Source organism: Mytilus californianus, unplaced genomic scaffold (assembly GCF_021869535.1).
Source record: "Mytilus californianus isolate M0D057914Y unplaced genomic scaffold, xbMytCali1.0.p SCAF_2, whole genome shotgun sequence".
In the NCBI taxonomy this organism is placed as follows: domain Eukaryota; kingdom Metazoa; phylum Mollusca; class Bivalvia; order Mytilida; family Mytilidae; genus Mytilus; species Mytilus californianus.
Window position 1 is genome coordinate 18102254 of NW_026262668.1, and position 17183 is coordinate 18119436.

A 17183-nucleotide genomic window follows, 5' to 3' on the forward strand; every position below is an offset into this window, starting at 1 on the left:
CTGGAACTAGCGGAGCAGGTAAGCGTTCAGACTGTAACTAGCAGAGCAGGTAAGCGTTCAGTCCCTGTAACGAGCGGGAGCAGGTAAGCGTTCAGTCCCTGTGTAATTAGCGGAGCAGGTAAGCGTTCAGACTGTAACTAGCAGAGCAGGTAAGCGTTCAGTCCCTGTAACTAGCGGGAGCAGGTAAGCGTTCAGTCCCTGTGTAATTAGCGGAGCAGGTAAAAAGTGTTCACTCTGTGAGTAACTAGCGGAGTAATTAAGCGTTCAGTCTCTTTGTAACAAGCGGGGCATATATGCGTTCATTCTCATTGTAACTAGCGGAGCAGGCAAGCGTTCATTCTCATTGTAACTAGCGGTGCAGGTAAGCGTTCAGTCTCTGTGTTACCAGCAGAGCAAGTAAGCGTTCAGTTTCATTATAGGAGCAGGTACTGCTGACTTTTACGGAACACATCAGTTTACCCACGGTTTTTCGTGTTGTTCACTCTTTAGATTTCTTCGAAGTGTTTTGTGGACTTAATTTACTGTTATCATTTTTTATGCCCCCGCCGTAGCGGAGGGGGCATCAAGTTTTACCCTTGTCCGTACGTCCCCAAGTTGGTTTCCGTTCTCTAACTTTAGTTTGCCTCAACCAAATGTTATGAAACGTATACACAATGCTTATTACCACAAAAACAGATCAAATTTGAATTTTGGTGGCGTCACTTAAACCGTTGTACAGTGATGCCCTTTACAAATGGAAAATTGCTGAATTTTTCGTTTCCGTTCTCTAACTTTAGTTTGCCTCAACCAAATGTTATGAAACTTATACACAATGCTTATTACTACAAAACACAGATAAATTTTGAATTATGGTGGCGTCACTTAAACCATTGTAGAGTAATGTCCCTTTACAAATGGAAAAATTGCTGAATTTTTCGTTTCCGTTCTCGAACTTTAGTTTGCCTCAACCAAATGTTATGAAACTTATACACAATGCTTATTACCACAAAACACAGATCAAGTTTGAATTTTGGTGGCGTCACTTAAACCGTTGTAGAGTTATGTCCCTTTACTTTTGGAAAAAATGCTGAATTTTTCGTTTCCGTTTTCGAACTTTAGTTTGCCTCAACCAAATGTTATGAAACTTATACACAATGCTTACTAGTATCACCAAAAAATACAGATCAAGTTTGAATTTTGGTGGTGTCATTTTAACCGTTCTAGAGTTATGCCCCATTACAAAAGGAAAAATTGCTGAATTTTTCGTTTCCGTTCTCTAACTTTAGTTTGCCTCAACCAAATGTTATGAAACTTATACACAATGCTTATTACCACAAAATACAGATCAAGTTTGAATTTTGATGGTGTCACTTTAACCGTTCTAGAGTTATGCCCCTATACATTTGGAAAAATTACTGAATTTTTCGTTTCCGTTCTCTAGCTTTAGTTTGCCTCAACCAAATGTTATGAAACTTATACACAATGCTTATTGCCACAAAATACAGATCAAGTTTGAATTTCGGTGGTGTCATTTTAACCGTTCTAGAGTTATGCCCCTTTACGAAAGGAAAAAATGCTGAATTTTTCGTGTCCGTTCTCTAACTTTAGTTTGCCTCAACCAAATGTTATGAAACTTATACATAATGCTTATTGCCACAAAATACAGATCAAGTTTGAATTTTGGTGGTGTCATTTTAACCGTTTTAGAGTTATGCCCCTTTACAAAAGGAAAAAATGCTGAATTTTTCGTTTCCGTTTTCAAACTTATGTTTGCCTCAACCAAATGTTATGAAACTTATATACACAATACTTATTACTACAAAACTCAGATCAGTAACAAATTTGTGTCACTTTTACCGTTCTTCAGTTATGTCCCTTTATAACTTTATATGATATGCAAGCGGGGGCATCATCTGTGTCCCATGGACACATTCCCCATTTATTTCCTTTTGTTATGGTATCTGTTATATGTCTGTTTTTCTGCAACCTTCTGTGGATTCATTTATTTTCGCGGATTGAGGGAAAATTTAATTTTTGTTAATATTTAATTTCGCGGTTTTGCAGAAGTCACTATAGAAAATTTGTACTTTGCTGAACATTTAAATTCGTGATTCACCTGTACCCACGAAATCAACGAAAATTGGTATCCCACGAATAACAACGATACCACAGTATATGATCTCTGTTAACCCCATTTGTATCGTCTTCTCTCTTTCAGACAACAGATTGAATAAACAGTAAACTTTTTACGCTTAAATTATTTTCGAAAAATAAAACATTGCATCGTCGTTTTTATCTTGGAATGCTTGTTGAAATTCGCATCTCGATGTATATAAGCCAGTACATTTGCAAGATGAGTTATTAGGTCACTTTGACATACTTAAATTCATGCATACTACGCTATCGTAAAGAACTGACATCTACAACATACATTAGTAGTTTCAAATATAGAAAAAAGTGAGTGCCACAAGGCAAAAATAAAAAAAAAGATATTGAAAAAGATAACTGAAAATGTTTAGGTGCCACAAACATATTTTGCTTCAACATAAAGGGAGGTAACTACTATCAATCCGACAGGCAGGTGTCCGGAAGACGAATATTTGTGGTTAATATACAACAAAATCATTCATCAAGGTACACATTAAGACGAGAAAAATTCGCTTCGCGGTGTCCGATTTGGAGGAGTTATCTCCTCTTATGGAGAAGAATGGATAAATAAATGATCATCAGTGCATAATAATATATCGGATATGTATAAACATTATTGTAAACAATGACATTGATTTAAACAAAACTTAATGGAAGTTAAGTCAGAGAAACCAAGGATTTAGGGGGAGGGTTGAGATCTCAAAACACATGTTTAACCCCGCTGCATTTTTGAGCCTGTCCCAAGTCAGGAACCTCTGGCCTTTGTTAGTCTTGTATCATTTTTAATTTTAGTTTCTTGTGTATAATTTGGAGTTTAGTATGACGTCCATTATCACTGAACTAGTATACATATTTGTTTAGGGGCCAGCTGAAGGACGCCTCCGGGTGCGGGAGTTTCTCGCTGCATTGAAGACCCATTGGTGGCCTTCGGCTGTTGTCTGCTCTATGGTCGGGTTGTTGTCTCTTTGACACATTCCCCATTTCCATTCTCAATTTTATTTGTATAGTAACTATAAAAATCCTTGGAGAAACTAAACAAACAATAGCTAGCATATTAGCGCAAGCTTGATATTGTCCGTCATTTCTAATAAAAGACATTTTTTTTAATTATCAATCTTGAACAAAAGGTATCTTAATAAGAAAAGTAAATATTTTCTAGCTAGATGAGTGTGTCATATGTTTATAGATACAGATTTTGCAAGGTATGCTGGTGATCATACAGCCATAATACATATTTGTACATGATTTCAAGACTCAAGACACATTTAAACGTGTAAGATGAGGTCAAGTCTATAATACAATATGTATAAGCATCACGACAGAAGAACAAGAAAACAAATGATTTAAGTCAATACATAAAGCTGTAAAAATCAAACTGGAAATTAAAATGATGATAATAGTTACATTACATATATGGATCAATATGACACAAATCAAAGGAATATAATAACCTATCTTATATGATTAATATTTTGCAGAGTTTAGTATTACAAATATATAAAAAAAAACATTTTTGGAAATATTGATGGTTGTTGAACGTCCAGTGACAAATATTTCATGAATATTCAGGACGAGAGCAAATAAAGCCATAGACCTTATTTACGGGTATTGCAAAGTAGCTTGACGAAGACGGAGCAGTTAAATGCCATTTGAAAAGGAAGGCATTTCAATAGGGTAAGAAATTTAGCATTGCGATAGACCAACTACGGACAATGCAATCAGTTGTTGCAAGTAAGATCTCTTGAAATGTAGATATCGGACACGAGGCATCGGAATCAACGAAACTATGAGTTTTAAAAAAGTCTTAACAGTTTAATCATTTTGAGGGTTCCTGTTTTAGTGTATGAGTTTAAAATTTTGATCACCAGTAAATTGCTTCTGTCGTGCTCGTTCGAAAGTAAAGTGGGTAGTTACCATGGATTTAGACAATTATTTTTATTGGGTAAAAATCGATCCGGTATTTTAACGCCGATTCTTTTATTAAAGAACAAGTAAAGAAGTAAAGTGATTAAATTTGAAATACGCCAAAGTACAGAATGTATAGGAAGTCAGTGACGTTCAACGCGAAGACCGACAAACATATATTTAAAAACAAAGATTATCCGAGGAAAGATTATAATTTACGTTGAATACCAGAAGAAATGTTCCAAACCAGACTGAAAACTGCAACATGTATTGATTTTGATACTGTATTTACGGATCATTATGTTTTAAAAAACAATACACAATAAGAATATTAATAGCAATGAATAATACCAACACATCATAGTAGTAATAATATAAAACTAAACTAAAAACCCTAGACAGAAAACCTTGTTAAAAATGTCATTATATATAAGTAAATAACACAATATATATATATATAAATAAGTCTAAATTGAAAACAACGTTCAAACCTATATATATATTACATTTATGAAAAATACGGTTAAAAACGTTAGCATCAACAGCCTCACATATTCATTCCTGCTATCGATTATGGTTTCTGCAGCTGTATTCTATAAGCGCATGCGTACCTAAATATTTAGAATTGTAATAGCATTATAAAGAAACATGGTATGTGTAGAGTAAAAGACAAAAGAGGAAAAACAAGCAAATGTGAGTATTTAATATTTTTTTATTCGGTAAAGAAGAATCATATTTCAATATTGCAGTGTCAAGCCTCCATGAATTTGGGAGTCATATGTATACCATACGTCTACACTAGCATACGCAGTAAGATATTGATACTACAAGTTCCAACCAAAACAAATTCGATTTGGGATAGAGCCAAGAAAATCTTGAAGTTAACTTATAAATGAGATACGAGTTGCGTTGTCAGGTCATTTTGTAGAGGTCCTGCAACATTGTTCTAATGTAATTATACATCGTTCAGAATCCTACGTTACACAGAATATAGTATGTTACAGAATAGTATAACCGTTTATTTTGTTGCATAGGAAGAATTTAAACTGAACGAATGCATATAACTGTGTCTGATTTGTCCATTTTTTTGAATGATTTGTAAAGTTATTCATATTCATAGTCAAACTGTGTACCCCACGTTTCTCGTTAACATTGATGAATTAGGGTTTTAATTTCTGCTAATTCTATTTCGAAGATTAATTTGTTATAATTGATATACAAGCATTGTTTGCAGACATTCGGTGTTTGTTCAATAGCACTAAAGTTTGTATGTGCTACAAATCTAATTCAGCCATCTGTAATGCCAGAGACATTATACTTTTTGCCCTTTTTGGTTTCTGGCTCTTCATCTTTTTAATAAGCTTTGGATTTTCAAATATTTTGGCCTCGATCATCACTGAAGAGACATTGATTGTTGAAATGCGCATCTGGTGCAGAACAATTGGTACCGTTTATGTTATTACTACCGCTGGGTCGATGTCTCTGCTGGTGGACTGTTAGTCCCGAGGGCATCACCAGCCCAGTAGCCAGTACTTTGGTACTGGCATGAAATTATTAGAATTTGCTGTTACAAAATTTTGGAAATTATTTAAAATTAAGGAATGTATCTCCCTCATGCAAAGCTCTGATTCCTTGTCCGGCTTTGGCTATACTTTTTTGTCCTTTTTGGTTTCTGGCTCTTCATCTTTTTAATAAGCTTTGGATTTTCAAATATTTTGGCCTCGAGAATTACTGAAGAGACATTGATTGTCGAAATGCACATCTGGTGCAGACAAATTGGTACCGTTTATGTTATTATAACAAGGTTTCCAGTTTACATTAGACGGATCAAATATACGTTAACACCACCACTGAAGTTAAATCACATTTTATGATTTAGAAATAAAGCTTTTAGCTTTTCCTGCTTTCCACTCGATATATACATATACATGTTAGCAGTTAGATTTTAGTCTTTTTCCTGTAACCACCGAATTTATTAACATGTTTACAGCTAAATTTCAATGTTTTTATCATAAGTTCATAAGGTCAATAAAAAATATCACCTTGTCAAAAAACTAATTTCGCGTTTACATGAATTCCCCTTAAGCGACATATCTAAGACATGAAACATTTTATTATAAGGTAGTTTTCATTTAGTAACGTGGACTAGCGGTTTTGAAAAGGTAGGCTAAAAAAAATTTTTTAGGTAAAAAACAAGAAAATAGATACAAAGGACACAAAGAAACTTTGACGTGACTGATAGGTTATTGATCAAAGACAGACAACTCTGGTGTAATACCAAAAAGTAGCTAGTATGAGGTTTCCCGCAAAGGAGGGAGAACGGGGGTGAGGTGGGGGGGGGGGGGGTGTAAGGAAATAAATATACAGATCTGGTAAGACCTGAAACAAATATTGTCAATGACGGGATGTAAATTAAGATTGTGCCCTATAAAATGCATAAATAATTGCGTACAAAAGTGAAAATAAATTTTCGCGTGGCTGTGCCAAGCGAAATAAAACTTCCGGCTTAGCGAAAGACAAAAAATCCTCCCGGTCCTCCAACCATCAGGGTACAGGTCCCTGGCTTGGGACAAGAATATGACGGGAGCAAGCATGTTTGTGAGTGCTCAACCCTACCTTAACCTTGGACAATGGTATAAAAGCACATGTCAAGATTAGAACTGTAAAATTGTTGAAAAGGGCCTGACGCATGATATCAATACAAATTATATGTGAGAAAAAAAACAAACTATAACAAAATTTCAAAAGACACAAAATACCGTTTTAACAGCACTTTTTACATTTTGGCCATTTTCCAAACCAGAAACTTGTTATCAAGTGGCTGCTATTGTCATATTTTAAATCTGACCGAGTGTTGTTTCTTTACATTGTTCATATGTATATATGTTTATCTATCAAGAGGCATTTTTATTTGCAGTGCGCTATGAATCGTTGAATTATTCTATTTAAACAACAAGAAAAACTTAAGGTAGTTTTCTTCTGTGTAACTGTCTCATCTGAAACCACTTATATTTCCTTAAAATAAATGTTTTTCATTCAAACTGATACCAAATTAGCATTGTCCTTATGTGAATTACAGTGTATGTTAAAAAGCAGTTCTTTCAACTTGCATTGTTAAGAAAACAAAATATTCGGTATCACGCATTTATTTTCCTACCACTACATCGAGGGTACCATATATATATACAGAGTAGTCATTTATATTTAAATTATACACTAGAATTGTCAATTTCAGTTCATTAATTATGTAAATAAACTCATCATTGATATAAACAGGGTTAAAAGTTATTACGACAGACGCGAAGGGTTCGTCTACAAGACTCATCAGCGACGCTCGTAAATAAACTCATCATAGGTAACAGGGTTAAAAGTTAGTACGTCAGACGCGACGGTTTCGTCTAAATAAGACTCAACAGTGACGCTCGTAAATAAACTCATCATAGATAACAGGGTTGAAAGTTAGTACGCCAGACGCGCGTTTCGTCTACAAGACTCATCAGTGACGCTCGAATAAAAAAGTTAGAAAGGCCAAATATGCAAGGCTTATACGATTTTGGTACTCCTTCAAGCAAGTCTTTCTAAACTTTTTGTGCAGAGCTCACATAATTATAATTATTACACAAACAAGTCATGCGTACTGAAATCGTTAACATACACAGGCGAGTTGTGCTGACGTGAATTTCAGATAAATCTCACGTGTTTTACGTGAAACTCACGTGAATTTCTCGTGAACTTTACACACAAAAATAGTATCCTTCATGATTTTAATTAAATTTGAAATATTTGATGTTATTTGAATAACTTTATTTTGAAAATTCACATGAAGTTCACGTGAAAAAAATTTCATGTGATTTTCACGTATAAGCTCGTTTGAGGTGAAATTCACGTGCATTGAAATGTTCACCTTATACGTGAATTTCAAGTGAAAATCACACGATTTTTTTTCACGTGAAATTCCCGTGAGTGAAATTTCGCTGTGTACTTTTAGAATACCTCATTACATTACTTGCCAAAATATTACAATTGTTTACTGACAACAGTTTTTAACCAAATACCATTGTTTTACTACTTGTACTACTTCAAATTTCTGTTATCTATTTTCAGATGCTATCAATGGAGGAGATTAACTTTGTTATTAACTATACTGAAAGCGATGACTTATCCATCGATGCCACCCCCGAAATAGGAGACAAAGACACACTGTTGATTATAATGGACTGTTTAGTAAATGTATTTGTTCTACTGCTAAATATTTCTCTTGCAGTATTAATACTCTGTCACTCAAAGATACGACAACAATTATTCTATTGGCGGGTTTTAAATTTATGTTTGTCTGACCTTGTCGTTGGAGTATTAGTGCTGCCGTTCGGAATAAGTTACACGCACAATTATGCTTGGCTACATGGTCATGTACTTTGTCAAACGTATGTTATCCTCGATGTAACACATTTTGGTTTTTCTTCTTTAGTCATTACAACGATGTGCGCGGACAGATTCTTGTCTAAACTTTTGGAACTGTATCCGGATAAGCTACAGATTATAAAATATTTGCAACTGTTTCTGTTCATCATGCCGTGGCTTTTCACATTATGTGTTTTCTTGCCGTTACTTTTATCTAGCATAAAGACGATGGGTGTTGTGTTTCGCCATACTTGTGGCTTTATATTACATGATGATATGCTAGTTCCGACAGCCGTTGTTGCATACTTGATACCAAATTTACTCTTAATCTTGACAACTGTTATCATGTTGATTGTTTACAAAGTAAAACGCCCTGTTTGGTATAGAATGGACGAAACGGAGACTCCTGGGAGTCACATCACTCCACATCTCAGATCATCAACCATTGCTACGTTAATTGTTAGTTGTATTACTATGTTGTTTTGGTTCCCTTATTTGGTCAATATGTTTATAATGGTAACCTGTAGATCACACAGGTGCTTTCCAGGATTAGAGGTATTCAAAGCAACATTGATACTGTGCACGTTGACATCATTATTTACACCTTGCCTCTGGTTAAGTGACGAGGAGATTAGAACCGCTGCGAAACAGTCTGTTCGGAGGATACGGGCGTTTTGTTTGAAACCATTGGTTGTGCGAGAACAACAGTACAATGAACATATAAACGAAGAAGATTTATAATTGTCCGATGTATTTGTGCTCTGACAGTATATATATCTTCAATTAAGCTTTAAAAGTCAATATGTCTATACATAAGAAAGCTGGTTTTTTTTCGACTATTAACTGATTATGTTTCAACTATTTAATGTAAGCAAGTGCTTAAATAAAATGTGAATTGTTGCCAATTATTCTATGATTTAATATCAGAAAAATAAATCATTCCGATTTATAGTTCAGTAGTAGAGTTTAAGAATGTCGTAATTATCAGAAAAATGTATTAATTTAAAATCCAAACAATATGATTGTTACTAAATAGCAACAAAATATGACATCTACATAAACAATACAACCATGTGACATTGCCGAAAATTAAAAAAAAATCTAATCTAAGGGGTAACATCTCCATCTGACAATAATATCGAAGGGAGCAACGCTCTCACACAAAGATATCTAAGATAGCAACTCCGTCAGAAAAAGATATCTAAAGGTAGAAACTCTATATTATATCTAATGTAGCAACTTTATCAGACAAAGATATCTAGGTAGAAAATCTATTAGACAAAAATTTTTAACGTAGCAACTCTAGCAGACAAAGTTTCATTGCCGAAATAAAAAAAAATCGAATGGTTACAATTATATCTAAGGTGGTAACATCTCCATCTGACAATACTTTCTAAGGTAGCAACGCTATCAGACAAAGATAGCAACTTCATCAGTGTAGCAACTCAATAGCACAAAGATATCTATGGTAGCTTCTACATCAGACAAATTTTCTAAGGAGCAACTTCATCAGACAAAGACGTCTAAGGTAACAACTCAATCGGACAAAACATCTATGGTAGCTACTTCACCAACCAACGTTTCTAATCGGGCAACTTCATCTGACAAAGATATCGAAGGTAGCATCTCCGTCGAACAAAGATATCGCAGGTAACAACTTCATCAGAAAAAATATATCTAAGTTGGTAAAAAATCCATCAGACAAAGCTATCTTAGGTAGCAACTCCATCGAACAAAGATATCTAAGGTAACAACTCCATCAGACAAAGATATCTAAGGTAGCAAATCCATCAGACAATGTTATCTAAGGCGGTAGCAACTCCGTCAGACAAAGTTATCTAAGGTAGCAAATCATACTAACAAATATATCGAAGGAAAAAACTCCATCAGACAAAGATATCTAAGGTAGCAACTCCATCAGACAAAAAAGTCTAAGGTGGCAACTACATCAGACAAAAAAAACTAAGATGACAACTCCAACAGACAAAAATGTCTAAGGTGGTAGCAACTCATTCAAACAAAGATATCTGAGATAGCAACTCCATCTGATAAAGATATCTTAGGTAGTCGCAACTTCATAAGACAAATATATCTCGGGTAGCAACTCCATCAGACAAAAATATTTACGGTAGCAACTCAGACAAAGATATCTAAGGTGACAACTTCATCAAACAATGTTATCTTTCTAAGGCGGTAGCAACTCCACCAGACAGAGATTTCTAAGGTAGCAACTCATACTTACAAATACATCCAAGGAAACAACTCCATCAGACAAATATATTTAAGTAGGAACTTCATCAGAAAAAGATATCTAAGGTGGTAGAAACTTCATAAGATTAACACGACCGTGGACGGTTTTAGTTTGAATGTTCTCGATATACATGTAGGTCTTTCAAGACACTGATTTCCCAAACGTTTTACTTATTTTGTTTTACTGGCCTTTGATCTGCAGCGTATCTCGGAAACATGAGTCTTACATAAAAAATTCTGTATCATTTATATATATATATATAATCATAAACATTACATTCCGTCGTTGGTGGACAGTTTTAACTGGAACATAACAAAATTCTTTCACTCAGAAACAATATATGTCCTAAATATGCATACAATATATGCCACTGGACTTTCAACAAACAATAATCGATCAATCAACCAGATATCGTGTTAAACTTATTACATTTCAATTTCATATATCGTGAACGTTGGTCAAACAAATATACGTTGGAATGGTAACTAACTACAATAACACATGCATACAAAAATGAATAAAACATCAGATTTTTGTGTTTCTACTGCTCTCCCACATTGTTACAGGATTAAATTTACTGCCCATTGCCATGGAAATTAGTTGAAATATTTCAGCGGGGTTCATCAGAACTTAAGATCATCATGCTTAAACTTTTATGGCTTCCACTATACTTATCTTCATCATAAACATTGGGAAATTAAGATGTATAAGGCGCCTGCCATTCATCTATGGGGGAGGGGATTGACTTTCTAGATAAATTGTCGATACTAATTTTTTTCGGAAAAAAATATTGTTTCAGAAGGAAAATGAAAAAAAAAACACATTAGTTTGTTTCCATGAAAGAGGAGGGAAACGGTTTCAACGTCGAGTTGGAAAAAAAATATTCTTAAAATTCTAGTTCTAGTATGTTTTTGAAAAAAAATGTTTGCCTTTGATTAAAGTCGAAAAATGTGTTTGTCCTGAGAAAAAACCTTTGCCCCCCAGAAAAGATCGATGGCCGGTGCATAAATACACATGGAGCTGAAAAGCCAAAAGGAATCTGCTTTGCAGAGCTTATCAATGAATTCAATTTTTAATTGTTCCAGTCTTTAATATTCAAGAAAATATTTACCATTGAACGTAAAGACAAACAACAAACAAAACACTTTATACAAAAAAAAGGAGAGAAGATACTACTAGAGGGGTCAAACACCGTAGATCGTAAAAAAACAGTTAGTACCACGACAAAAATGAAATGTCGAATATACCAAAACGCTGTCACAAAACATTCCATCCTCATTCTCTGTTCTATATAAATATAGTTGTCTCATTTCAGATACCAAGTATTCTGATTTTTACACAATAACTAAAGAGTGAACAACACGAACCAAACCAAATATCTCGGGTAAAACGGAAGGGTCGACAGTTCATGCTCCACTATAGTGACACCCACCGTGTTATATTCCTGTAAACATATGAGCTGCGTCGGATAAAAATCGACCTTATGCAAGTACATATATACGTGTACATGTATACGACTTTGATTAATTATGGAACATTCAAATACGAAATAAAAGATAAATGTCAGTCTGTTTTGTAGGGTTCTTATAACAACTCACTTTTCAAACAGTAACAGATTTTCCGTAGAGATTTTTCATCCCGAGATAGGTTAACAGATATATTGATATTAATGTGCATAAGGTCGATTTCTATCCGACGCAGCTCATATGTTGATGTCATGAGTCAATATGGCAGTCATGGTTGCAGGAGGGCCAGAATAACGCGAATGCTAGGTATACTTCATTCGTCATTGTTCTGTAAATGACAATAGTAATATTGTTTTAAACAACTTTTTTATCTATGTGGCGGCTCTTTTGTCTGACTTTTAACAATAAAATTTACATATCGAATATAGCGAAAAAGGCAAACTTCATGATTAATTTCTTTAGAAGAAACTTAAGTCGCTGCCAACAGGAATGCAAGAAAACAGCATTATTTTGCTAGTAATCCGTTATAAACTATGGAGTATGGCGCAATAGTATGGGACAAATACCGGTATCACAAACTAAAAGGGATGCAACGACAAGCAAGATGATGAATCAAGAGTGGATAGATGTATCTCAAACATGCTTACAAACTGGAACTTCGAGAACACAAGTCGGGTGAACGAATATAAAAATAAGGAGATGTGGTATGATTGCCAATGAGACAATATCAACCAAAGTTCAAATGAAGTGGATGTAAGCAATTATAGGCAACCGTACGGCATTCAACAATGAGAAAAACCCATTCCGTATGGTCGGCTATAAAAGGCCCCGACAAGAAAAATATGAAACAATTCAATTGAGAAAAACAACGGTATGTCCAGTGCACGATGTAGTGACGATATCGCCGATATTGTCAACTTCGTTCATGATTTTATACCTGCTCGCAACATTGTCTACATCGTCCCCTTTCCTGTCTACATCGTTGACATCGCCGACATCGTGATGTTGACAACATCGTGACGACATCGTCTACATCGTTGACATCGCCGACATCGTGATGTTGACAACATCGTGACGACATCGTCTACATCGTTGACATCGCCGACATCGTGATGTTGACAACATCGTGACGACATCGTCTACATCGTCCCCCTTTCCTGTCTACATCGTTGACATCGCCGACATTGTGATGTTGACAACATCGTGACTACATCGTCTACATCGGTTTTCTTGCTGTCTACATCGTTGACATCGCCGATATCGCGATGTTGACAACATCGTGACGACATTGTCTACATCGTCCCCCTTCTCTGTCAACATCGTTGACATTGCCGACATCGCGAAGTTGACAACATTGTTACAACATCGTCTACATCGTCCTACTTGCTGTCTACATTGTTGACAACGCCGATATTACTGTGTTAGTTATACGATACACTCAGTATATGTTTCATAATTGGCATTGTACGACTTCGTATTTTGTCTTTTAGTTTATGAAACTATAACTCTAGACCCATTTTAATGGAAGAGGAATGCCGGAATAAAGTCTAAATTGGCAATTTCGAGGACTGATCTTTTCTAAATGTATCCTTAGCTAGCTTTCATAACTGCGAGCTATCTTTTTTAAAAAGCCTTTTTTGTATTTTATGTTTAATTGTCATGTGGCGTTTCCTTTTTGGGTTGGATACATTAAGGATGTATTTTTACTGTGGGTACTTTTTCTATTTTTCCTTTTCATCTCTGACCAGGTAGAGGGGGACGGTTCGAATCCAACAAAACTCAGTTAAACTCCACCGCATTTATATGCGCCTGTGCTAAGTCAGGAGTGTTTTGGTCATTGATGTGTCATTGTCTTATTAAACCTTTTAGTTTTAAATTAGATACTTGGATATTTGCTGTGCTCTTGGGTTTGATTCTTCTTGTTTTGTTTGGGGCCATCCAGATCTGGCTGCCTGTAAGTGGGAAGTTCCTTCTCCATTGGTGTCTACTTGATAATCATGACATGTCATAGATCATGCATGACAAGTTTCAAAAAGTTTGCTTATTCAAAAAGTTTACAGATGACATACAACGGAAACATAGTGATACAAAAGCTCTGATTGCCCTTCATGGCCAAATGAATTAAAAATACCTTTAATAAAATTACATCGTTTAATCATGGATTACTATTTCTCCTTATTAATGATTACAATCAATAATATAATATTAACAATTAACAATGTAAACACGAGTAATGTGTTAGCGATATCGGCAATGTCAACGATGTAGACAAGAGTATGAAACGATATCGACAACGTTGTACAATATCGTGTCAACATTGTCTACCTCGCGATATCGTCAATGTCAACGATGTAGACAGGAGTATGAAACGATATCGACAACGTTGTACAACATCGTGTCGACATTGTCTACTTCGCGATATCGTCAATGTCAACGATGTAGACAAGAGTATGAAACGATATCGACAACGTTGTACAATATCGTGTCGACATTGTCTACTTCGCGATATCGTCAATGTCAACGATGTAGACAAAAGTATGAAACGATATCGACAACGTTGTACAATATTGTGTCGACATTGTCTACTTTGCGATGTCGACAATATCGGTACTACTTTGTACACTGGACATGAATGCAAATTTATAACAAAACAAATTTACGAAAAAACAAATATGACAGACATGAACAAACGACAACCACTGAACTACAGGCTCCTGACTTGGGACAGGCACATAAAGAATGTGGCGGGGTTAAACATGTTTGTGAGCGCTCAACCCAGCCCGTTTGGCAAGCCGTTGTACTATTTATTTTAACTTCAAGATATCTCGGGCAGATCCAGGATTTTAGGTTAGGTGGGCGCAAATTGAAATTTTCGAGGTAAAATTATCGAAATATTTATTTAGAGTGGGTGCACTGTAGATATCTCGCCAAGCCAAGCGTGGCGAGAAATATTTTGTGGTAAAATTAGCGAGAAATTAAAGTTTCAAGCTAAAACCGCCTAAATCCACCCCTGACAACAATCTAAAATCACCACAATAATCAACATACAATCTAGTACATACACCTTATAAAATTGAAAATGGAAATGGGGAATGTGTCAAAGAGACAACAATCCGACCATAGAGCAGACAACAGCCGAAGGCCACCAATGGGTCTTCAATGCAGCGAGAAACTCCCGCACCCGGAAGCGTCCTTCAGCTGACCCCTAAACAAATATGTATACTAGTTCAGTGATAATGGACGTCATACTAAACTCCAAATTTTACACAGGAAACTAAAATTAAAAATGATACAAGACTAACAAAGGCCAGAGGCTCCTGACTTGGGACAGGCGCAAAAATGCGGCGGGGTTAAACATGTTTTTTGAGATGCATGCAATACAAAGTATATATTAGTTAGGACGAGAGAAATGTGAAGAGTTAACAGATAGACGGGCGAACCGACGGACACAAAGTGAGATGAGACATATGACAATAGCTCACCTGACCAATATTAGATTTTGCAAACGAACTTGAATTTCTACTTTTACCAGCGATTTTTAATTGTCTTTTCATAACATCTGTTTTTAATTTTAGGGGGGACGCACGCCCACCACGCCCCGCCTAAATCCGCCCCTGGATATCTTCTAAAGTTTATAAGATATCTTATTAAAAAAATTTATATGAGATGATATCTTATAATTTATATAAGATATCTTATCAATTATATGATTTTATATAGTATATGAGATAAACTATATTTTTCATCAACCCATTTGTGAAATCAAATATCGACATTTTCAAATGAAAATTTGATATTTGATTTTATATTTATTAAAGTTGCATTAGCTGTCAAATTCATGTTCACCGATTTGACTCAAATTCTCATATTTGATTTATAACATACCAAAACGTATATCTAAATTACAAAAAGTCTAAAATAAACAATTAACAATGCATGGACTCGATAATTTGTATCAATATATCGCGTGTATTTTTGTCTAGACTTCATCTAATTAACCATCGAGATGATCTCCGAAAACTGCCGACGGACATATAACCCGATATAAACATAAATATAAATATAAATAGATAGCAACCACGTGCAATTGGATTTTCCTAGGTCTGTTTGATTTCATATTGTAGGTTAAAAAAAAGTATGTTTATCATCGATTTTACCTATATAAGAATGATTTTTTGGTGGATCGAATGAGTCAACCAAATGGTTCATCCTTGTGTCACTTTCATTGTTGATATTCGTTTCCCTTTAATAGCTGAATACATGCGTTACCCATCTCCAGCAAAGGGGTTACGAAATATACGAAAGTTTTATTTTATTCGGTTCACATATAACAGTTCAAACATAAGCACTTGAGAGCTTTTTACCAAATATTTTAGTGACATATACATAACATTAAAACACAGAACATGCAGATAAGACATATAAGCAACAACTATTCCAATGCATAGATACAGCACAGGCATATTGAAGTACATGTAAAGCACTACTAAATTACACATCTAAACATGCCAAAACTGAAGCATAACTAAAATTGAAGCACAACTAAAATTTAAGCACAACTAAAATTAAGAGCAAAAAATAATTTTAAGAGCAAAAAATAATTTAAAGCACAAATAAAAATTAAAAAAAAACACATGCAAAATTTAAAGCATAATGCAAACATTTAGAGCAATCGCTAAAAATGATATATGAAAAGCTTATCTACATGCAGAACAACGGCATTCCAGTCCATTCCAGGACTGTATAAGGCTCTTGAATTGTGAAAAATTATTTTCAGTCCTGGAATGGTCAGGTAGAGTAGCAGCTGCATATCTAAAACTTTTCTTTCCAAACTATGCTTTTACATGTGGAATATCTAGTATATTGCTATATCTGAGAGAATATTTACAATCTTTTACATTTAAGAGATTATGCAAACTGACAGGTACTAATTTATTAACTATTTTAAAAGGATCAATGTCTTTGAATATGCAGTGAAGGCATCTTAGCCTTTTCAAGCAACTGTTTAAAGCTTGGTTGGTCTTCATACACAA

The 17183-nt window shown here is 34.9% G+C and overlaps 1 protein-coding gene across 1 annotated transcript; it reads left to right on the forward strand.

Annotated features, from left to right (window-relative positions):
- The first annotated feature begins 4626 nt into the window (after positions 1-4626).
- LOC127729397 (5-hydroxytryptamine receptor 1D-like) lies at positions 4627-9384 on the forward strand. The gene is made up of 2 exons (XM_052237224.1): positions 4627-4725; positions 8137-9384. Exon 2 carries the CDS (start codon positions 8137-8139, stop codon positions 9172-9174), a length of 1038 nt encoding a protein of 345 aa, XP_052093184.1. The 5' UTR covers positions 4627-4725; the 3' UTR covers positions 9175-9384.
- The last annotated feature ends 7799 nt before the right edge of the window (positions 9385-17183 follow it).